The sequence below is a fragment of the Peromyscus californicus genome, unplaced genomic scaffold, assembly GCF_007827085.1.
Source record: "Peromyscus californicus insignis strain IS unplaced genomic scaffold, ASM782708v3 Scaffold_4__1_contigs__length_199733344, whole genome shotgun sequence".
Taxonomy (NCBI): Eukaryota; Metazoa; Chordata; class Mammalia; order Rodentia; family Cricetidae; genus Peromyscus; species Peromyscus californicus.
The window spans coordinates 185,249,009-185,272,045 of record NW_026294562.1 but is presented as its reverse complement, the minus strand read 5'-3'; the positions used below and the strand labels follow the sequence as shown (position 1 = coordinate 185,272,045).

Here is a 23,037-nt window from a genome sequence, read left to right as displayed (position 1 = left end):
TTAAATTTGTTAATGCATGTATGCACCACTAACAATAAAATATGTTCTTACACATGACAGTCTCATCATGTATAAAGTTCATGCTGATTACTGTAACCCCCAGTTCTAGTTAATTTTCTATTTCTGTGATAAAGCATCTTGAGCAAAGGCAACATGGGGGAGGAAAAGGTTACTGCATTTTACAGCTCCCAGGTCCCAGTCCATAATGAAAGGAAGTCAGGACCTCAAGCAGGGCAGAGCTGGAGGCAGGAACTGATGGAGAAAGCATGGAAGAGTACTACTAATTTTCTTCTTCTTCTCTGTATAGTTTTTCTCAACAGTCATTAATAACAATCACACAACAGGTTCAATATTATTTTGTCTCAAAATTGCCCCCACCAAAGAAATTATACCATTACTTTTTAATTTGGCATCAGACACATTCTTAGGATGGGCAGAATAAAACAAGATCATTGCCCAAATATCACAGGGGTGGTCTCTCTCCCACTTACAGTTAAACTCTTCAGTTTGCCTTAGTCTCAGAACTGTTTGCCAGGCTTGCACTAGGATGGCCTTTTAAGTTTGCTTATAGAATCCAATTTCTTTTCTAGCCCAGTGTCCCAGAGTCTTCCACATTCCTTCAAAATACCCAACATGCTCAGGTTCTTCACAGCAACAGCCAACTCTGGTACCAGCTTATGTATTAGTTACTCTTCTGTTGTTGTGATAAAACACAATTTATAGAAGATTTTATTTTGGCTTATGGTTCCAAAGGGTTAGAGTCTATAATGGCAGGGCTGAGGCAGTAGGCAGGCATGGTGGCTGGAGTAAGATGTTGAGAGCTCACCTCTTGAACCACAAACACAAAAAGAACAAACTGTGACCCGTCCCGCGGGCCAGGTTTTTGGGGAGACCCGAGGAGGCACCTCCTGAAAGATCAATGGGGGCGAGAGAGAAAGGAGACCAGGCGCATAAGGGAAGACAGAGTCAGTCTGAGTCGCGTCAAGGTCTTGTTTATTGACTGGGTATTGAGGCTTATAAGCAGGGCTTCAGGCAGGGAGGGGGAGCAGAGGAAGCAAAAGGAGAGAAGAATGAAAAATTCCTAAGGAAGGGTGAGGTTGCTTTGGTCCCAGGCCCCTGCAGCTGGCTGATTAGCACCTACTCCAGGAAGTTGTACAGCCCGCGGTTAGGCCAGGAACCTGTTTTTGCAAGGTTTGATAAAGTAAGGAAGGTCACACAAAATTCAAGACACAGCTGTCCGGAGTCGGTCTCCAACAAAACTGGAAAGGGAAATGGTTCAAGTCTTTAAACTTTCAAAGCCAACCTCCAATAGTTGAGAGCTAGACCTACCCAAGGCTTTCTCAGAGGCCCCAATGAAAGGACAAAGGGAGAATTAGTTCTGTGTCATTGTCCAGGAACAGTCTTGGCAAGGCTGGTCTGGTGATACAGCCAGTTTCTCTAAAGGGTCAAGGTTGTGGTTTCTGGGGACTTGACTTCCCCTGCTCTGGGCTGTGATTATCAGTCCCAGGGAAGCTGCATCTGTGGTATTCTGTGTTCTCTTTGCCAACATTGTGTGATGTAGCTCTCTGCTGACCTTGACCTTTCCCCTGCAAACAGTATATATGATGCTATACTTCTTAAACATAAACTTAAACTTAGCATAAGTCATCAGCTTTTGCAGGACCTCCTGGTCTCAGTGATTGCTTTTAGTGTTCTTTATTTCTTGTCTCCTTTATTCTTCAATCCCCAGTCCTCCCACTTGACCCCTTACCATTCAGGACCCTTATTCCGGTGAGCTCTGATCCTCCAGTAACATACTTCCTCCAACAAGACTACACCTTCTCAACTTCTCCAAACAGTGCCACCACCTGTGAATCAGGTGTTCAAATTCCCGAGACTATGGAGAATGTATTAAAACTACGATACCCTCACTCTCTTTAGTCTCCCTCCCAACTTGATTACCCACCTACTCCAAGTTACTTTCCCAAACTCATGTCTTTTTCTTACCCCTCCTTGCTGAATTATGCATTTCTGTCTGATGGATTCAGGGCACAGGAAATTCATTGTCTTCAACTGTGAACCCACAGAGGAATCTAGGCTTCAGTGGGCAGTTCAAAACCAATGGTCATACAGATGATATTTGTTAAACTTAGTGGGTCTCAAGGCCAAACAACAGAGATGAACTCCATTCTCAAATGACTCAGATACATGTACTGAACACCTACAGTATAATGAGGCTGAAGAATTCAGTGAAAAGAACAGAAGAAATCTAGCAACTTTGCCAAGAGTCTTTGGGCTTGAGGATAACTGGTATACCTGCAGAAGTCAAGCAGAGGGTCCACATGTACTTGTTCATACACATGTTCTCAATCTTTCTCCTAGATACTGTCTTAGTCACTGGCCTATTGCTGTGAAAAGACACCATGACCAAGGCAACTCTTATAAAAGAAAGCTTTTAATTTAGGAATTATTTACAGTTTCAGAAGTTTAGTCCATTATCATCATGGTGGGATGGACACTTATGGTGCTGGAGCAGTAGCTAAGAGCTATATCCTGGTCCACAGGCTGAGAAGATGAGTAACTGGGTCTGCCATAGGCTTTTGAAATCTCAAAACCCACCCATAAGTGACACACACCCTTCAACAAGGCCAGATCTCCTAATTCTTCTAATCCAATCAAAGAGTTCTACTCCTTTGTTACTAAGCATTCAAATATAAAAGCCTATGTGGGCTGCTTTTATTGAACCACCACAGATAAGCACACTGCTGTTTGGAAGAAGAAGTGAATCCAGGTCTGTGGTGCTGAATTGATTGGTTGGCAGGGTATCAAATCTGGAAACACATTCCTTTCTAGATCATTATCTCAAAAAGAGCAAAGCCTTAAGATATTGGCAAACATGTTAGCCTCAAGTCCATCTAATAATATATCATGGTTAGAAAGTTAGGCTAAAAAGTCACTATTTACCCAGAAGGGCCTCAGGAAACATTTTCAGGCTTATGATCCTATAAATACTGATTTCAAACAGCCTCAAGGACCTGATAGCCACTATTTAATATCAGCAGTCTCAGGAAGTTCTCATAATCTTGCACAAATAGTATTGGAGATTTGTACTCCCTGGATGCTCAAACTAATCATACACAAAGAGCACAGTGGTTGCCAGGGGAGTCACACAAACACTTAGAGAGCTCCTCCTCATTCAAGACAATGCACATAAATCCTGACCAAGACTGAGGTCATGTTAGGACAGAAAGATTACTTCCCACCATGAACCTTTCAGTGAGCAGTAACAGCAATAGTCCTCAGCTCGTTGGGCACTGATGGACACACAGGACTGTAGGACTAAGCCAGCAGAGTCCACCCAGCTATGTTCTTAGTGACTGTGATACAAAAAGAGTGGACTATGAATTCAGAGCCATGGGAAGAGAATGGCAGGCTAGCACAGACTCCAGTTCCTGGGGAGTTGTTTTTATTTATTTATTTTTACATAACAGTGACACATAGTGTTACTGCTGTGACTCAATATCTGAGATACCACAGAGGGTTGATGGGATGCTATGTGAGGCCCCCAGTCAACTGAGAGGTAAGTACATCACATGTAACTCATTCCACCAATAAAGGGTAGAACAAAGCAAGCCTCCGCTTACCAGAATTAATTTGTGGTGTGCTTATGTGTGTATACATGCATGCTCGTGTGTGCACAACCACGTGAGAAGGCTGGTGTCCTGTTCTATCATCATTCACATTACTCCCTTGAGACAGGGTCTCTTACTGAACTTGGAATTAGGCTGAAAACCCCAACAATACTTTCATTTCTATTCTAGACAGCACTAGCCTTGTGTGGTCATGCCTGGCTTTTTACATGAGCTCTGGAGATTCAAACTCAGATCCATGTGCTTGTGCAGCAAGAAGTCTAACCACTGAGCCATGTAGCCAGCACCCAGAATTAATTTTTAATCACCTAAATACAATTTACTACATCACACCACCATAACACCAACTCACTTCAGTTCTTGCTCCCAGTTGTTCTCTGACATGCTGGGAGCTGTCTCTATCCCCCGCCCCCACTGCTCCTGACCTTCCACATGAGGTTTCTCTGTGGGCTGACCTGGGGATCAGTTCTGAGCGTACATCCTTGCATTACGGCATCCTCTCTTCCAAATTTATCATCTGCTCAAATTTATCATCTTTCAAATTTATCATCTGGCAGGGATGGCAGCAATGTGACACACACCCAGTTGAGACAGATGCCCATGGGGGACAATACCAATGTGAATCTGTTTTATTCACACACAGAGGGGGGCAGATCAGTGGGAAGTAAGCTGAAGCATCCCAATGACATCTAAAAACAGAGGGATCAGAGTCACAGATGCCTGGTTTTGCCAGGATTCCTGACTGTTTCTATCATATGGAGAGCAACCTCCCCTACTGACCTCTGAAGATCCTACATCTACTGCCCCTGCTGTGTTCTGTGAAATGGTTCCTTTTCCACCCAGAGATCTTTGGTTTCTCTTTTTCTTCCCCTGACCATGATGATCTGCATATTTCACACAGATTATAATGGACAATCTGTAAGTTATAGTAGAGAGAGAAATACAGACAATTGGTGGGCATCTCCATTATGCAACAGCATAAACATCTCATGTTCCAAACACATCTTGTACCCTGTGCTGAGAATCAGTAGATGTTTGAACTTCTGAATGTCCCAGACACCATAATACCATGGACAATCTAAGGAGTGAAACGCTCACAGAAGGCTCCATATGAGGAACCTCAGACATAATATGTGTTCAAACTGGCATTTGAGAGTGAGTGACAGATAGACATTAAGGAGATATCAGCCCCAGATCTGCTCCAGGAAACGCAAACAATGAGGAGGCAAGAACAACTGTGAATATTGTTCCCACAGAGATGGAAGTGGATGATGTTGCTAAGTCTGCTGTTCTTTGCAGGTTCTCTTCAGAGGAAACCAACACCCAGAAGAAAAAGAACAGATGTGTTTCCTTTCCCATCTCCAAATGTTTTCTTAAGTGCCCATCTCCAGGATAAAACTCCATGTGAGCTGCAGTCAGGAGCTCACTGTTTTTCTGCTGTTGATGTCTGCCCTACATCACCAACCTGGATATTTACAAAGTATCCCCAGGCTGGTTAGATGAATGTCCATGGTGAGGAACTCACAGTGATGTGCAGACAAAGTGGGGGAAAGCCTGAAGGAAACCACATGCTGCAGCTGTGAAGGGGAAGGACCTGCCTTCAGCCCTCCTCAACAGGAAGGGGCCAGTAAGGGAAGGGAAGCACCAGTTCCTCAGGCTGCTGCCTTTGGGCCCACACTGCATTGAGGAAACATCAGGCATATGTGAGTGGTGTTGGGGGAGGTGACCTTTCTGTGAGAAGTCACTGCTGAGTCTGGAGTCTGTCCAAGTCAAATTAGTAGAGAGGTGAATGCCAGCTGCTCTCACTTCCCTTTTCTGTGTGAATACCGATCTTTTGAGAAGCTGATGGGAAATGCTCAGCCCTAAGGACCCAAACACCCTGTGTGTGTTGTCTATTCCTAAGCACGGTTGGCGCTTCTGGGAAGAGATACCATGATCTTCACTTCCACAGCCATGTTCTGTCTGGGTGAGATACGAAGACGGGTAGGAGAGAAGCTTGGCCCCATTGCCCAGCAATGACTGGACTTCAGGAAGGCCCAGGGGATTCAGGAGGCTTTAGGGATGGGGGGGGTGCTCAGTGAGGGATAAACTCACAGGAAACTCTCTTTCAGGACTGACTCTGGGACTCAAGTCTCCAGTGCTGGCAGGTGAGTATTCTCTGCTGTCTCAGGTCTTTACACTCACTTAGAAGCAGGGCCTGGCTAAAAGCTTAGGAATGGAATGGAGAACAGCAAAGGTGAACTAATACTGCAGAAACCAGGAGGGTCCTGAGACTCATCAGTGAGATCTGCAGGGGGAGGATCTGGGACTGAGCCTCTGATTTCTTTTCAAGGATCCATTCCCAACCACCCTCAGGGCTCAGGCAGGCTTTGTGGTCCTCAGAGGTATGAGGGTGACTATCTAATGTGAGGAGACCTCAAGGGCTCATAAGTACCATGTATATGAAAAGAGAAGCTCAGATCTGCGGTGCAAACAGATTCCACTGGAGGCTGGGAACAAGTCCAAGTTTCTCCATTGAAGAGTATCATTGAGGGTTATATGCTGTTATTATGAAAACGCTGAAGGTTTATCAGGGTACAATAACTTTCCTGCAGCTGGTCGTGGCACAGAAGATTATATTTAGGATCTCCAGCCCCAGGCTCTGACCTTAGGAAAAGCGTGCCTCCCTACAACTCGTTACTGTGAGACTGTAAGTCCATTAACATATTTCCTCCATCTCTCCTAGGAGACCCCTACAGCAAACCTAGATTGTCAGCCGTGGAGAGCCCTCTTGTGAATGTAGGAGAGACTGTGACCCTTCAATGTATATCATGGCAGAGATATGATGGATTTATTTTGACCAAGGAAGGAGAGCCCAAGTTCTCCAGAACCCTGGACTCACAGTATATTTTCACTGGGCATTTGCAAGCCATGTTTCCTGTGGGTCCTATGACCCTTAGTGACAGGGGGACGTTCAGATGTTATGGCTACTACAAAAAAGATCCACAGAAGTGGTCTATGCCCAGTGACCCCCTGGAAATACACATATCAGGTGAGGCAGCTCCATTCATGACTGAATAATTTATTGAGACCCTAAAGTAAATGCTAGGAGCTCTGCTGTCAAGGGAATGGTCAGCTAAGTGGTACTTCTAGCTTCTAAGTCAGACTTACAGAGTGTGGAGTTCAGGAACACTTCCCGGGCATGGTGGGGGTAAGCAGACTATTTAGCAGGAACCAGCTCAACTCCCGGGTCATAGTCCCCAAGAGCTGCTTAGGAATCACTCTCTCTTGTGGGAACCTGACCCTCTTCTATTCTTAGGACATTATCGATGATGAACTGTTCTGTCCCATAAAGGAGGATGTGACCTCTCTCAGTGCCTTGTCTTGCAGTCTCTTGCTGGGTTCTCTTAGGTTGATCTCCCTGCAATCTCTTAGCTGCCTCAGAGGGGCTGTTACAGAATCTCAAGCTCATATGATGTTTTCCCTAAGTTGTCAGCCCCAGTGACCTACTGTACTGCTTGATTGCAGGCTAAGGGCTCACCAGGTCCACTCAGAGACCCAAATCCTGCAATACTCTATGGGGAAAGTCAAAGAGGTGATAGCTGTAATAGTAAGGGACATGACTCTCAGGGAGCCAGAGAGATGGAGATAGGACGGAGAGTGAAAGGAAAAGGTCAGAGAAAATAGACAGAGACAAAATCTTCATATTTCAGCCATGGTTAGATCTCAGGTCAGAACAAAGGCAAACCATCTCCCATCCTTCTTCCTTCCAGGAGAGCTCTCTGTCACAATCCTGCCCTCAGGAAACCAAATGACACTGCTGTGCTAACCATAGGGCCTGGCAGACTTTTTCCTTATCTTCAAATGCTCCCCCATGTCTAAGACCTTAAACTACAGCTCAATCCGACTAGGCAGAATTCTCTCTGAGTGTTGTGAACTCTAGACCTGCATATCTTATGGGTCCCAAGGATATTCTCCATACATCAAATTACTCACTAATGACCCATGGTCCTTACAGTCTCAAGTGAGGGAGCATGGACCCAACATTTAAGAACTCAAAGTCTCATTCAATGTCCACCCCAGGAAAACTCTTAGCCCTGGATGGAAATGAGAGGGCCTAGGGAGAGTCAGAATGAGGGATATTCACTGTTTTTGAGATGGAGGCTGACGAGATATCCACCATACTCCATTGCAATGACATTCTTGGTGTTTCTACTCTGTATTTTCTTTCTTTTTTGATTAAGAATTTTTTATTCACTTTACATACCAACCACAGATCCCCTCTCTTGCTCCCCCCCTCACCTCCAGCCTTCCCCCCACAACCCACCCCCCATTCCCTACTCTGACAAGATAAAGCCTCCAATGGGGAGTCAGCAGAGCCTGGTCCATTCAGTTGAGGCAGATCCAAACCCCTCCCCCTGCATCAAGGCTATGTAAGGTCTCCCCCCGCATAGGTAGTGGGCTCTAAAAAACAAGCTCACACACCAGGGATGGATTCTGATCTTACAGCCAGGGGGCCCCTACAGCAGATCAGGCTACACAACTGTCTAACTTATACAGAGGGCCTAGTCCAATCCCATGGAAGCTACATAGCTGTTGGTCTAAAGTTCCCACCAGTTTGATTTGGTTGTCTCTGTAGGTTTCCCCATCATGATATTGATGCTCTTGCTCATAGAATCCCCCTTTTCTCTCTCTTTGACTGGACTTCTGGAGCTGGGCCTGGTGCTTGGCTGGGGATGTCTGCACCTGCTTCCATCAGTTACTAGATGAAGGCTCTATGATGACAGTTAGGGTATTCACCAATCTTATTTCTGGGGAAAGACAATTCAGGCACCCTCACCACTATTGCTAGTCATCTAAACTGGGGTCATCCTTGTGGATTCCTGGGAACCTCCCTAGCACCCAGTTTCTCCCTATCCCAATGATGTCTCCCTCTATCATGAATCTCTTTTATTACTCTCCCACTCTGTCCCTGTTCAACCTCGACCATCCCATTCCCTATGTTCTCACCTCCACCCCTACTCTCTATTGCCCCCTCACCTCCAGTTTACTCATAGAGATCTTATCTATTTCCCCTTCCCAGGGCGATCCATGCGTCCCTCTTAGGGTTCTCCTTGTTAACTAGCTTCTCTGGTGCAGTGGGTTTTAGTCTGGTTATCCTTTACTTTATATCTAGTATCCACCTATGAGTGAGTACATACTATGTTTGTCCTTCTGAGTCTGGGTTACCTCGCTCAGGGGAATATTTTCTAGTTCCATCCATTTGCCTGCAAATTTCATACTATTGTTTTTTACTGCTGAGTAGTACTCAATTGTGTATATGTGCCACATTTTCTTTATTCATTCTTTGGTTGAAGGGCATCAAGGTTGTTTCCAGGTTCTGGCTATTATGAATAATGCTTCTATGAACATAGTTGAGCAAGTGTCCCTGTGATGTGATTGAGCATTCCTTGGGTATATGCCCAAGAATTGGTATCATTGGGACTTGAGGTAGATTGATTCTCAGTTTTCTGAGAAATCTTCATACTGATTTCCAAAGTGGCTGTACAAGTTTGCACTGTCACCAACTGTGGAGGAGTGTTCTCCTTACTCCATATCCTCTCCAATATAAGCTGGCACCAGTGTTTTTTTTTTTTTTATCTTAGCCATTCTGACAGGTGTAAGATGGTACCTCAGGTTTGTTCTCATTAGCATTTCCCTGATGAATAAGGATGTTGAGCAACTCCTTAAATGTCTTTTGGACTTCTTCTGTTGAGAATTCTCTGTTAAGCTCTGTAGACAATTTTTAAATTGGATTTTTTGGCATTTTGATGTCTAGTTTCTTTAATTTTTTATATATTTTGGAGATTAGCCCTCTGTCAGATGTGGGGTTGGTGAAGATCTTTTTCTATTCTGTTGTTTTGTCTTATTTACCATGTCTTTGCCTTACAGGAGCTTCTCAGTTTCAGGAGGTCCCATTGATTGATTGTTTCTCTCAGTGTCTGTGCTACTGGTGTTATATTTAGGAAGTGATCTGTGCCAGTGCATTCAAGACTACTTCCTACTTTTACTTCTATCAGGTTCAGTGTAACTGGATTTATTTTCTTCGATCCACTTGTATTTGAGGGTTGTGTATGGCAATAGACATGGATATATTTGAATCTTCTACATGTTGGCATCCAGTTATGCCAGCACAATTTGTTGAAGATGCTTTCTTTTTGCCATTGTACAGTTTTGACTTCTTTGTAAAAGACCAGGTGTTCATAGGTGTGTGTATTAATGTCAGGGTCTTCAATTTGATTCCATTGGTCCACATGACAGTTTTTATGCCAATACCAAGTTGTTTTTATTACTATATCTCTTTAGTAGTGCTAGAGGTCAGGGATGGTGATACCTACTGAAGTTACTTTATTGTACAGGAATGTTTTAGCTATCCTGGATTTTTTTCCATATGAAGTTGAGTATTGTTCTTTCCAGGTATGTAAAGAATTGTATTGGGATTTTGATGGGGATTGCATTGAATCTATAGATTGCTTTTGGCAAGATTGCCATTTTTACTATGTTAATCCTACCTATTTATAAGCATGGGAGATCTTTCCATTTTCTGATATCTTCTTCAATTTCTTTTCCCAGAGACTTAAGGATTTTGTCATACCAGTCTTTCACTTGCTTGATTAGAGTTACTCCAAAGTATTTTCTATTACTTGTGGCTATTTTAAAAGGTAATTTCTCTCTCATTTATAATTTGTATATAGAAGAATAACTGATTTTTTTTAGTTAAGCTTGTATCCTGTCACATTACTGAGGGTGTTTATCAGTTTTAGGAGTTTTCTGGTAGATTTTTGGTGTCATTTATGTATACTATTATGTCATCTGCAAATAGTGAAAGTTTGACTTCTTCCTTTCCAATTTATATCCCCTTGATCTCCTTTTGTTGTCTTATTGCTCTGGCTAGAACTTCAAGTACTATATTGAATAGATATAGGGAGAGGGGAAAGCCTTGTCTTGTTTCTGATTTTAGTGGAATTGCTTTGAGTTTCTCTCCATTTAATTTGATGTTGGTTGTCAGCTTGCTGGAAATTGCCTTAATTATGTTTAGGTGTGTTTCTTGTATTCCTGATCTCTCCAAGACCTTTATCATGAAGGGGTGTTGGATTTTGTCAAAGGCTTTTTCAACATCTAATGAGATGATCATGTGGTTTTTTTCTTTCAGTTTGTTTATATGGTGTATTACATTGACAGACTTTCATATGTTGAGTCATTCGTGCATCTCAGTGAATCCTACTTGATCATGGTGGATCATTATTTTGATGTGTTCTTGGATTCAATTTGCCCGTATTTTATTGAGTATTTTTGCATCAATGTTCATGAAGGAGATTGGTCTGTAATTCTCTTTCTTTGCTGCATCTTTTTGTGTTTTGGGTATCAGGGTAATTGTAGCATCATAAAATGAGTTTGGCTATGTTCCTTCTGTTTCTATTGTGTGGAACAATTTGAAGAGTATTGGTATTAGCTCTTCTTTGAAAGTCTGGTAGAATTCTGCACTGAAACCATCTAATCCTGGGCTTTTTTTGGTTGGGAGACTTTTGATGACTGTTTCTATTTCTTTAGGGGTTATTGGTCTATTTAGATGGTTTATCTGGTCTTGATTCAATTTTGGTATGTGGTACCTATCCAGGAAATTGTCCATTTGTTTTAGATTTTCCAATTTTGTGTAATACAGGTTTTTGAAATATGATCCAATGATTTTCTGGATTTACTCATTGTCTGTTGTTATGTCTCTCTTTTCAATTCTGATTTTGTTAACCTGGATTTTCTCTCTGCCATTTAGTTAGTTTCCATAAGGGCTTGCCTATCTTGATTTTCTCAAAGAACCAACTTTTCATTTCATGGATTCTTTGTATTGTTCTCTTTGTTTCTATTTTATTGATTTCAGCCCTCAGTTGATTATGTCCTGGCATCTATTCCTCCTGAGTGAGTTTGCTTCTTTTTGTTCTAGAGCTTTCAAGTGTGCTGTTAAGTTGCTAGTGTGAGACTTCTTCAATTTCTTTATGTGGGCATCTAGTGCTATGAATTTCCCTCTCCTCACAGCTTTCACACTATCCCATAAGTTTGGGTATGTTGTACATTCATTTTCATTGAATTCTAGGAAGCCTTTAATTTCTTTCTTTATTTTTTCCTTGACACATTGGTGTTTCAGTTGAGCATTATTAAGTTTCCATGAGATTGTACACTTTCTGTAGTTTTTGTTGTTGTTGAAATCCAACTTTAAGCCATGGTGGTCTGATAAAATACAAGAAGTTAATCCAATTTTTTTTTTGTATCTGTTGAGATTTGCTTTGTGACTGAGTATGTGGTCAATTTTAGAGTAGGTTCCATGGGGTGCTGAAAAGAAGGTATATTCCTTTGTGTTAGGGTGGAATATTCTGTAGATACCTAATAAGTACATTTGAGTCATTACATCTGTTAGATGCCTTATTTCTCTATTAAGTTTCTGTCTGGCAGATCTGTCGATTGGTGAGAGTGGGATGGTGAAGTCTTCCACTAGTAGTGTGTGGTGTTTGATGTGAAATTTAAGCTTTAGTAATGTTTCTTTTACACATGTGGCTGTCCTTATATTTGGGACATAAATGTTCAGAATTGAGACTTCATCTTGGTGGGTTTTTCCTTTGATAAATATGTCATGTCCTTCCCGATCTCTTGATTAATTTTAGTTTGAAGTCTATTTAATTAGTTATTAGGATAGTGTCACCAGTTTGCTTCTTAAGTTCCTTTGGTTGGAAAGTCTTTTCCCAACTTTTACTCTGAGGTAGTGTCTGTCTTTGAAAGTTGAGGTGTGTTTCTTGTACGCATCAGAAGTATGGTTTCCGTTTTTGTATCCACTCTGTTAGCCTTTGTTTTTTTTTAATAGATGAATTGAGTCCATTGATATTAAGAGATATTAATGACCAGTGCTTGTTAATTTCTGTTATCTTTTGGTATTAGTGAGTGTGTGTTTCCCTTCTTTGGGATTTACTGCTGTGGGGTTAACTATTGTTTGTGTTTTTGTAGGTGCATCTGACTTCATTAGGCTGGGGTTTTCCTTCTAGTGGTTTCTGTAGGGCTGGATTTGTGGATAGGTATTGCTTAAATCTGGTTTGTCTTGGAATACCTTGTGTACTCCATCTATGGTGACTGAAAGTTTTGCTGGGTACAGTAGTCTGGGCTGGCAACCATGGTCTCTCAGTGTGTGCATAATATCTCTCCAGGACTTTCTGGCTTTCAGAGCCTCCATTGAGAAGTTGGGTGTTATTCTTATGGGTCTGCCTTTGTAAGTCAATTGGCCTTTTTCCTTTGCTGCTCTTCACATTTTTTCTTTATTCTGTATGTTTAGTGGTTTGATTATTATGTTGCTGGGGACTTTTTTTTGGGGGGGGGTGATTCTATTTAGTGTTCTATGATATTCCTGTATGTCCATAGGTATCTCCTTCTTTAATTTTGGAAAATTTTCTTCTGATCTTGTTGAATATATTTTCTGTTCCTTTGCCATAGTGTTTGTCTCCTTCTTATATCCCTATTATTCTTAGGTTTGCCCTTTCCATGGTGTCCTCAGATTTCCTGGACATTTTGTGTTATGGCTTTTTTGCCTTCAGTGTTTTCTTTGACTGATGAATCTATTTCCTCTATTGTCTCCTCCATGCCCTAGATCCTCTCTTCCATCTCTTGTATTCTGTTGGTTATGCTTGCATCTGCAGTTTCTGTTTGTTTACTCAGATTTTTTATTTCCAGTATTCCCTTCATTTGTGTCTTCTTCATTGTTTCTGTTTCAATTCTCAGGTCTTGAACTGTTTCCTTCACCTGTTTAATTGTTTTTCATGTTTTTCTTGGCTTTCTTTGAGGGATTTATTGATTTCTTCTAATTTTTTTGTTTGTCTTTTCCTCAATTTCTTTAAGTGAATTTTTCATTTTCTCTTTAAAGGCTTCTATCATCTTCATAAAGTTTTTTTTTCTTTTTAATGGGTAGCCCAGGCTGGCCTCGAACTCTTGATCCTCCTGCCTTGGCCTCCTTCAGCAAATCCTACCGGTGTGCGCCACCACAACCGGCCATAAAGTTCTTTTAAGGTCACTTTCTTTTGCTTCTTCTGTGTTGTGATGATCAGGTCTTGCTGTCGTAGAACCACTGGGTTCTGATGGTGCCATATTCTCTCTATGATGTTGTATGTATTCTTGCACTGGCATCTACTCATCTCTTCCTCTAATCAAAGCATGATGTGTCTGTGTCTGAGGGAGTTGCTCTTGGTCCAGTCTGTGCTGGCTGTGTCTCTGTCTCAGGGGGCCACTCTTGGTCCAGTCGTAGCTCTTGGTCTAATTGGACCTGGCAGATTCTGTGTCTCAGGGAGCTGCTCTTGGTCCAATCAGAGCTGGTGGATTATGTTTCTCAGGTTGCAGCTGAGGTCACAGGGAGATGGGTGGGTTGAGGCAGGGAGTGGGTCTTGTAGATTTCAGGGACTGATGAGGGGGTGTTGGTGGGGAAGCCTGACTGCAAGAATCTTCCTTCCTGTCCTGCATCTAGTGCAGTGATGGGTGGGAGTGGCGAGCATAAGTTGTGCCTTAGAGCCTGGGTCCTAGAGGCTGGACTTTGGGTGGGAGAGGAGTCACTCACCCCTTGGTTTAATCAGAGCTGACAGATTCTGTATCTCAGGAAGCTGCTGAGGTCACAGGGGGATGGGTGGGTTTGGGTTAGTGTGTGGGTCTTTAGATTGCAGAGTCCAATAGTTGGTGTTGGTGCGGAAGCCTGCCCACAGGAGGCTTCCCTGCTGGCTGGCAACTGGGGCATAGATGGGTGGGCATTGTCTACTTTGTATTTTTTTGTTGTTAAACTTGTGTAATGTTTCTTCTTTTCTGGAAATTTATAAATTATAACATTATTATAGAAGTTTCACTTAAGATTTGATCTCAAAAGAAAGTAAATCTACTATCTTCAGATAGTTGGATGGTATTTATATATCAGTTAGAGGGAAAAATTTTGTCTTAACATCAAATCTTTCCATCCAAGATATTTTAAATGGATAACTAATTGTATACCCAAAATAAAATTTTTCATAAAATTATATATGTTTAAAGGAAAATGAGTGAATTACTCAATGACTTTAATAATTTTCAAGTTACATTTTAGAGCCTTATATTTCCTAAATAATGAAGCATACAAAAAATTTTGTTTCTCTATCTTATTTTATTTCATATTTATGTAGGGTATTTCTTTTTCAATGGCTTTTCAGTTTTTTTGGATTCACTGTTAAAAAATCATATCAATTTGATTGAGGCAAATATTTTGCTTCTTTAAAATTATTATTCACGTATGTCCTTTGTAGAAATTGGTACTTTTCTGAAAGATGTTTTCATCCAAGGATATCAGGTAGTATTACCATACTCACACCATGACCTCTTATCTCATCCCTCTATTACCAAACATTTCCCCATTCTACTCATATTTAGTTTCACACACATCAACATACACTCACACACATGTGTATGATTTTGTTTTGTTTTATGTCTGTCAACTACTTACATCAATGCAATTGGAGGCCAGGAGAGGGCTTCAGATCCTCTGGGACTGTAGTTACAAATGGTTGTGAACTGTTGTGTGGGTGCTGGGAACCAAATCTGGGTCCTCTGGAAGAACAGTCAGTGTTCCTAGCTGTTGAATCATCTTGCCATCCTCATGTATGTATTTTAATTTAAAATTTTTATTGAGAATTTCATAGATGAATACTGTGTTTACATCATTTACACCTCTCTATCTCTGTCTCCCTCCACCAACTCCTCATATATCCCTCTCAAATTCAAGGTCTTTTATTCTTTTTTTTTTTTTTTTTTTTTTTTTTTTTTTTTTTTTTTTTTTTTTTTTTTTTTTTTTTTTTTTTTTTTTTTTTTTTTTTTTTTTTTTGACAGTTGAGTCTTTTAATAGAAAAAAACTACACGTGCAACAGTAGCAACACACATTTCTTCCAATCCGGACAGCTCTGGGTTCAGTTCTTCACTTTGGGAGGCGGCCTGTACACACCTACAACCACAGCGTGGTCCCGCTCGTAGGGCTCGAGCGTCAGCTGCTCCTGGGGCTTCATGTTCTCTTGCTGCATCTTCTTCACTTCGGATGCAAACACAGCTTCTGCTGAGGCCGTGGAATCGATGCAGTTGGCCTTAATGGAAATCACAAAGTGTCCTCCATTCCGCAGGAAGGTGTGGGCATTCAGGGCCACAATCCGGGTTTGGTCTGGTTGCGCCACATCAGCAAAGATCACATCCACCATTGCGATAAGCATGCGGTATTTGTGTGGATGCCGAGCATCTTCAATCACAGGAATAATGTTGGTCCTCTTCTTGGCCAAGTTGATGAGGTCACGGCCAGAACGGTGGGAGAATTCAACTGCATAGACCAGACCATCCGGGCCAACAATATCAGAGACATGAGAGACGGTGGTGCCTGAGGCTGCCCCAAGGTAGAGCACCTTTGCCCCTGGTTTGATGTGGATCTGGTCTACGCCTCCCAGGATTGCTGCTGCCAGCTTGGAACGGAAGGGGTTCCAGGCTCGGTACTCAATTTTGTCATCTCCCTCTGAAATAGAGACTCTCTTCTCCCCATATACGGATTCTCCAGGGACCAGATTCTTTGTGACAAGGGCATCCTCCTTTCCTCGACAGATAAAGACACCTTCATGCCGATGCGGTTCCACCATGACATTCTTCCCTGACTGGTTGCCTCTTTTGCCTCCCCGGCCACCACCTCGACCCCGGCCGCCCCCAGACTGGAAGCCTCCACCTCGTCCACCTCCTCCTCCTCCACCTCCTCGTCCCCTGAAGCCTCCACCTCCACCTCGACCTCGACCTCCACCTCCACCAAAGCCTCCTCGTCCCCCGCCAAAGCCTCCTCGTCCGCCTCGTCCTCCTCCTCTACCGCCTCTGTCACCAAAGCCTCCTCTGCCACCAAAGCCGCCCCCACGGGGGCTGAAACCTGGCTTCATCACTGCGTCCTGGTCGCGCGGCCCCGGCGATCGGCGGTGTCCCCTGCTCCACGACTCCAAGGTCTTTTATTCTTTAATTCTTCTTCTTCTTCTTCTTCTTCTTCTTCTTCTTCTTCTTCTTCTTCTTCTTCTTCTTCTTCTTCTTCTTCTCTCTCTCTCTCTCTCTCTCTCTCTCTCTCTCTCTCTCTCTCTCTCTCTCTCTCTCTTTCTCTCTCTCTCTCTTTCATACACACACACAGACACACACACACACTCAAAAACCTACTAGGTCAATTTGTTGTTATTTCTATGTACATTTGTTTAAGACTGACCACTTGGGATTGAATAATCTATTTGGAAGTCCTTCCCTGTAGAAAACTGATTCTCTATCCTAGAAGCCATTGCCTGTTTATAACTCATCATCTAGGGTTGGGGTCTTGTGAAATTTTCCACATCCACATTGGCATATCAACTGTATTGTCATTATTTAGGTCTTGTTTTTGGCTGCCCCATTGTTGATATATCATGGGTGCAGCTACCCTGCTATGTCTAGAAAACACAATATCACAGCAGGTATGCTGCTTATCTGACTCTAAGCAATCTTTTTGACATGTTTTCCATGATTTTCCTTTGGACTTCCAAATAGGAGTTGTATTGTATATGTGTTAATTAGGATTGGACACTCATGGTCACTTCCCTGCATTTTGACCAGTTTTGAAACTCTGTATTGGCCTCCATCTGCTGCAAAATGATGCTTCTTTAATAAGGCATGAGAGGTATCATGTGAATGAATTTGTGTATGTCTATGTAACACCTATAAGTGAGACACATTTTGTGATTTTCATCCTTCTGAGTCTGTTTTTTTTTTAAGATTTATTTATTTATCGTGTATACAGTGTTCTGTCTGCACATATGACTGCAGGCCAGAAAAGGGCACCAGATCTCACTATAGATGGTTGTGAGCCACCATGTGGTTGCTGGGAATTGAACTCAGGACCTCTGGAAGAGTAGTCAGTGCTCTTAACCTCTGAGCCATCTCTCCAGCCCCCTGAGTTTGTTTTACTTGGCTTAATATAATGATCTCTAGTTGCACCTATTGAAAGCAGTGTATCTTTCACACCATTTTTCTGCTTCAAATGTTTATATCTGCAATATTACATAGAGTATGTAAGCATACACATGTACATTGATAACTATATATATTGTATTTTTAAATATATCTATTATTACAAACCATTCATATCAAGATATCCAGTTAATATGTTTTTATGTGTTTATTATTTTGCCACTCTCTGTAGACATGTATTATCTATAACTAGAATACATCAATGTGTGTATTTGTGTGTGTGTGTGTGTGTGTGTGTGTGTGTGTGTGTGTGTGTGTGTGTGTGTTATAATGGTAACTATGTATCTTTATGAGTTTCATTGTAGTTATTTTAATTAACAAGATGCTGAATAGATTATGAAGCACCACTAGAATTAGCTGTGGTAGATAAAGTGCACAAAGTCTCATTCTGTTACTCCTCTGGTCTCCTGACTTCAGGACCACTGGAGGAGCAGCCTTCACAGCCTGGATCCTGGGTCCTTAGCTGGTGACTCAGTGAAAAGTCATCTCAAGGGAGATTAGCTTTCATCACCCTGTATTCCACACTGGGCAGAGATCAAAGGAGGCTTCATTAATTCTGAAGTGGGAGAATATTTTTTTTCATCCTTAGCTCTTAGGAGTCAGATACCTTTCTTCCAAAGCAATTCATACTTAATTTCTGACCAGATAGGGAGTACTGGAGCTGTAGAATTCATTAAGACAACCAGAGGGAGCTCTGCCATATCAGGGAAAGGATCTTCAAGAAATTATGTAATGAGGAAATTATGCAAGTAATAAAGGAAATAACATAAAGCCCATGAGAAAGGCTCAGGTCTCTTAAGTACTTAATACAGCCTACCTCTTTTCTTTGTTTATCAGGAGCATCTGAGATGATCAGCTCATCAAAAGTCAAGATAGATGAGTAACAGGAGTTCTTCATTAAGGGATGGATGCAGAGAATCAAGTTTTCCTTTTCCAGTGAAGTCAGTGGCTGAGGGTGGAAATCCACTCATTTGGCAGTGACTTTGGTCTGGCCTGACCTGTTTGTGTACAATCTCCAGCCTCACAACCCCAGAATCATACAGTGGACAACCTCATCCGGATGGCTATGGTTGGCTTGGTCTTCCTAGTGTTTGGGATTCTGCAATTCAAGACTTGGTACAGCCACAGACAGATCTGATATGTACCTGGGAGATGATCAGAAGAGACAGCAGCATCCTTCTTGCTGGCAGATTCTGAGAAATAGGTCTGCGGATTCAAAGGGTTTTTGTAAGAAAATCTGGGGTTTATGTTTGAAACTGTTTTCAGTATTGTTCAGGGAGCAATTGTTTTGGGTTGAAGGAGAGGTCTGGATGTTGGGGTACAGAGCTTTTCCCTACCAGATTAAGTTTCTCTTTACTGTGTTGTGAGCTTTTGTTGAGTGATGCCTCCTCTCTTACTACATGGCACAGGGAAAATCATGTCCTAAAGCCTAGTTTGGTTCTTAACCTCAACCATCTTCTAATTTCTCTAACTTTAATATAACATTTTCCTTAATTATATATCATCATACTCCCTATTCCACTGTGAGATTCTGTCTTTTCTAATGATAACAAGGTGTTTGGCTCAATAACAGTAACTATGAGCATAAATCAGATTCTAGAAAGAAAAAGGACTGAACAAAAAAATCAAATCCTGAAACTCTCTCTGGATCATCAAACCCTGCAGTTTTCACTACATGGTCATTGTGTGGTTTCTCCTAAAATGTAAAGATAGCCATCAACACACTGGTGTTTGAAGGAGTTCTCCAGTGGGGTACTGTTGACATGGCTTTGTAAATATCATTTTCTAAACATGTTCTGATATGTAACATTTGCTGATTGCTGTATATAATATAATCTCTTCCTGGCCAACTTCATAAAAGACTTGTAAATTCATGTGTGAAAAGTTTGGAAATGATCCGTGATATTGATGTACTTTCAATCAAATTTATCTGTCAATTGCTGCCACATTCAAAAGCAATTAACATGTAAATAAATCAACATTTAATGTCTTTGATATAATCATTGAATGGGAGAGATGGATGGTATGTAGGCTGTTGTCCTCAAAGGCATAACTGCATGTGCCACATATTGGCTATCAGCATAAATATCTACACTCTCATCAGAAAACATCTGTAAAGCAAGCAACAGTGCCTGTACCTCCACCATCTGGCTGGAAGTGGCCTGGACTTTCATTCTCTTCACTATGTTACCAGAAACTACCACAGCAAAACCACGTGAAGTGCCATCAGTAAATACCACATGGGCCTGAGGAATAGGAGTCATCTGTACTATCTTGAGAAATATAACAGGATGCAATTTAAAAAATTTACACACATCATTGGAGGGGTAGTGAGTATCAAATTGACCCTGCATGGAGCATGTCAATATGGCCCAATCATTATCACTAGCTTGCAACCATGCTATTTGAGACTGGGTGTATGGGGTCACCACAATATCTGGCTCCTTACCAAAAGTTTGAACACTGATCTTGATTCCCTTAAATATAATCTGAGCAACAGCCTGAGGATACTGAGTAATGGTTTTCGTTGGAGAAGCCGGGGAATGTACCCATAGAATAGGACCTGTTTGCCAAAACACTCCAGTAGGTGAATGAGAAAAACAAAATATCAAATACAAAAAGGAAGAAGAAAGATCTATATATTGCATGTGAGCCTGCTCCAGGGCCTCTTGCACACATTGTAGGGCTGTACGCCCTTCAGCTGTTAATTCACGGGGAGATAAAGGGTCAGGGTCGCCCTTTAAGACATCATACAAGGGACGAAGTTGACCTGTTGGAATCTTTAAAGTGGATCGAAGCCATTGAATATCCCCTAGAAAGGTTTGGAAATCATTAAGTGTGTGTAGCTGATCCACATGCAGAATAATCTTTTGTGGGCGTATGCCTGTGCATAACAATTTATGACCTAAATAATGTTAGGGAAAGGATACCCATACCTTTTCTGGGGCTATTTGTAAATTAGCCAGCCTAAGAACCTCTTGTAATTTAGAAAAGGCATCAAAAACAAGTTTTTATCTTTAGCAGCCAATAAAATATAAGTCAGTCACAATTAAATGCCAATATTTAGGAATTGCCACAGGGGCAGGCAAGCCAGGCTGTGTTGCTCCCATGAGAAGCATGGTTTTATTTACAGCTCTAAGATCCCTTAATAGCCTCCATTTTCCTGACTTTTTGTAGAGGCCAGTTGGGAATCTCAGGATTCTTGTGAAATTATAACTATGTCCAGCACCAGAATCCAGTAATCTTTCAATCTCAATCCCATATAATTTTCTTTTTTTTTTCTTTTTTTTTTTTATTAATTTATTTTGCAATACAATTCAGTTCTACATATCAGCCACGGATTCCCTTGTTCTCCCCCCTCCCGTCCCCCCTCACCTTCCCCCCAACCCCCCCCCCCCCATTCCCATCTCCTCCAGGGCAAAGCCTTCCCCACAGACTGAGGTCAACCTGGTAGACTCAGTCCAGGTAGGTCTAGTCCCCTCCTCCCAGGCCGAGCCAAACAATCCTGCATAGGCCCCAGGTTTCAAACAGCCAACTCATGCAATGAGCACAAGATCTGGTCCCACTGCCTGGATGCCTCCCAAACAGATCAAGCCAATCAACTGTCTCATCCATTCAGAGGGCCTGATCCAGTGGGGACCCCTCAGCCATTGGTTCATAGTTCATGTGTTTCCATTCATTTGGCTATTTGTCCCTGTGCTTTATCCAACCTTGGTCTCAACAATTCTCGCTCATATAAACCCTCCTCATTCTCGCTAATTGGACTCCCAGAGATCCACCCGGGGCCTAGTCATGGATCTCTGCATCCAGATCCCTCAGTAGTTGGATGAGGTTTCTAGCACAACAATTAGGGTGTTTGGCCATCCCATCACCAGAGTAGGTCAGTTCGGGCTGTCTCTCGACCACTGCCAGCAGTCTGTTGTGTGGGTATCTTTGTGGATTTCTGTGGGCCTCTCTAGCACTTTGCTTCTTCCTATTCTCATGTGGTCTTTATTTACCATGGTCTCCTATTCCTTGTTCTCCCTCTCTGTTGTTGATCCAGCTGGGATCTCCCGCTCCCCCAAGCTCTCTTTCCCTCAACCCTCGCCTTTCATTACCCCCACTCATGTCCAGGCTGTTCATGTAGATCTCATTCCATTTCTCTGTCATTGGGCGATCCCTGTGTCTTTCTTGGGGTCCTGTTTTCCAGGTAGCCTCCCTGGTGATGTGAGTAGCAGACAAGTCATCCTTGTTTCATGTCTAGTATCTTGCTATGAGTGAGTACATACCATGTTTGTCTTTCTGAGTCTGGGTTACCTCACTCAGGATGATTTTTTCTAGATCCATCCATTTGTCTGTAAACCTCATGATGCCATTGTTTTTCTCTGCTGAATAGTATTCCATTGTGTATATGTACCACATTTTGTTTATCCATTCTTCAGTTGAAGGGCATCTGGGTTGTTTCCATGTTCTGGCTATTACAAACAATGCTGATATGAACATAACTGAACAAGTGCTCTTATGGTGTGGTTGAGCATTTCTTGGGTATATGCCCAAGAGTGGTATAGCTGGATCTTGGGGGAGATTGATTCCCAATTTTCTAAGAAAGCGCCATATTGATTTCCAAAGTGGTTGTACAAGCTTGCATTCCCACCAGCAGTGGAGGAGAGTTCCCCTAGCTCCACATCCTCTCCAGCATAAGGTGTCTTCAGTGTTTTTGATCTTAGCCATTCTGACAGGCGTAAGGTGGTATCTCAGAGTTGTTTTGATTTGCATTTCCCTGATGATTAGGGATGTTGAGCAGTTCCTTAAATGTCTTTCGGCCATTTGAGTTTCCTCTGTTGAGAATTCTCTGTTTAGCTCTATAGCCCATTTCTTAATTGGACTGTTGGGCATTTTGATGTCTAATTTCTTGAATTCCTTATATATTCTGGATATCAATCCTCTGTCAGATGTGGGGTTGGTGAAGATCTTTTCCCATTCTGTAGGCTGTCGCTTTGCCTTGTTGACTGTATCCTTTGCTCTACAAAAGCTTCTCAGTTTCAAGAGGTCCCATTGATTGATTGTTTGTCTCAGAGTCTGTGCTACTGGTGTTCTATTTAGGAAGTAGTCTCCTATGCCAATGCGTTCAAGACTACTTCCTACTTTCTCTTCTAGCAGGTTCAGAGTAGCTGGATTTATGTTGAGGTCCTTGATCCACTTGGACTTAAGTTTTGTGCACGGTGATAGATATGGATCTATTTGCAGCCTTCTACATGTTGATATCCAGTTTTGCCAGCACCATTTGTTGAAGATGCTTTCTTTTTTCCATTGTGCACTTTTGGCTTCTTTGTCAAAAATTATATGTTCATAGGTGTGTGGATTA

The 23,037-nt window shown here is 42.1% G+C and overlaps 2 protein-coding genes across 2 annotated transcripts; one reads left to right on the top strand and one right to left on the bottom strand.

The window, feature by feature from the left end:
• The first annotated feature begins 4,444 nt into the window (after nucleotides 1-4,444).
• On the top strand, nucleotides 4,445-19,683 carry LOC128094081 (leukocyte immunoglobulin-like receptor subfamily A member 6). Its single transcript, XM_052712160.1, has 4 exons — nucleotides 4,445-5,595; nucleotides 5,741-5,776; nucleotides 6,355-6,660; nucleotides 18,531-19,683. Exons 1-4 carry the CDS (start codon nucleotides 5,562-5,564, stop codon nucleotides 18,575-18,577), a joined length of 423 nt encoding a protein of 140 aa, XP_052568120.1. The 5' UTR covers nucleotides 4,445-5,561; the 3' UTR covers nucleotides 18,578-19,683.
• On the bottom strand, nucleotides 15,581-16,643 carry LOC128094078 (rRNA 2'-O-methyltransferase fibrillarin-like). The gene has a single exon (XM_052712156.1). It carries the CDS (start codon nucleotides 16,586-16,588, stop codon nucleotides 15,596-15,598), a length of 993 nt encoding a protein of 330 aa, XP_052568116.1. The 5' UTR covers nucleotides 16,589-16,643; the 3' UTR covers nucleotides 15,581-15,595.
• Nucleotides 19,684-23,037: the final 3,354 nt, after the last annotated feature.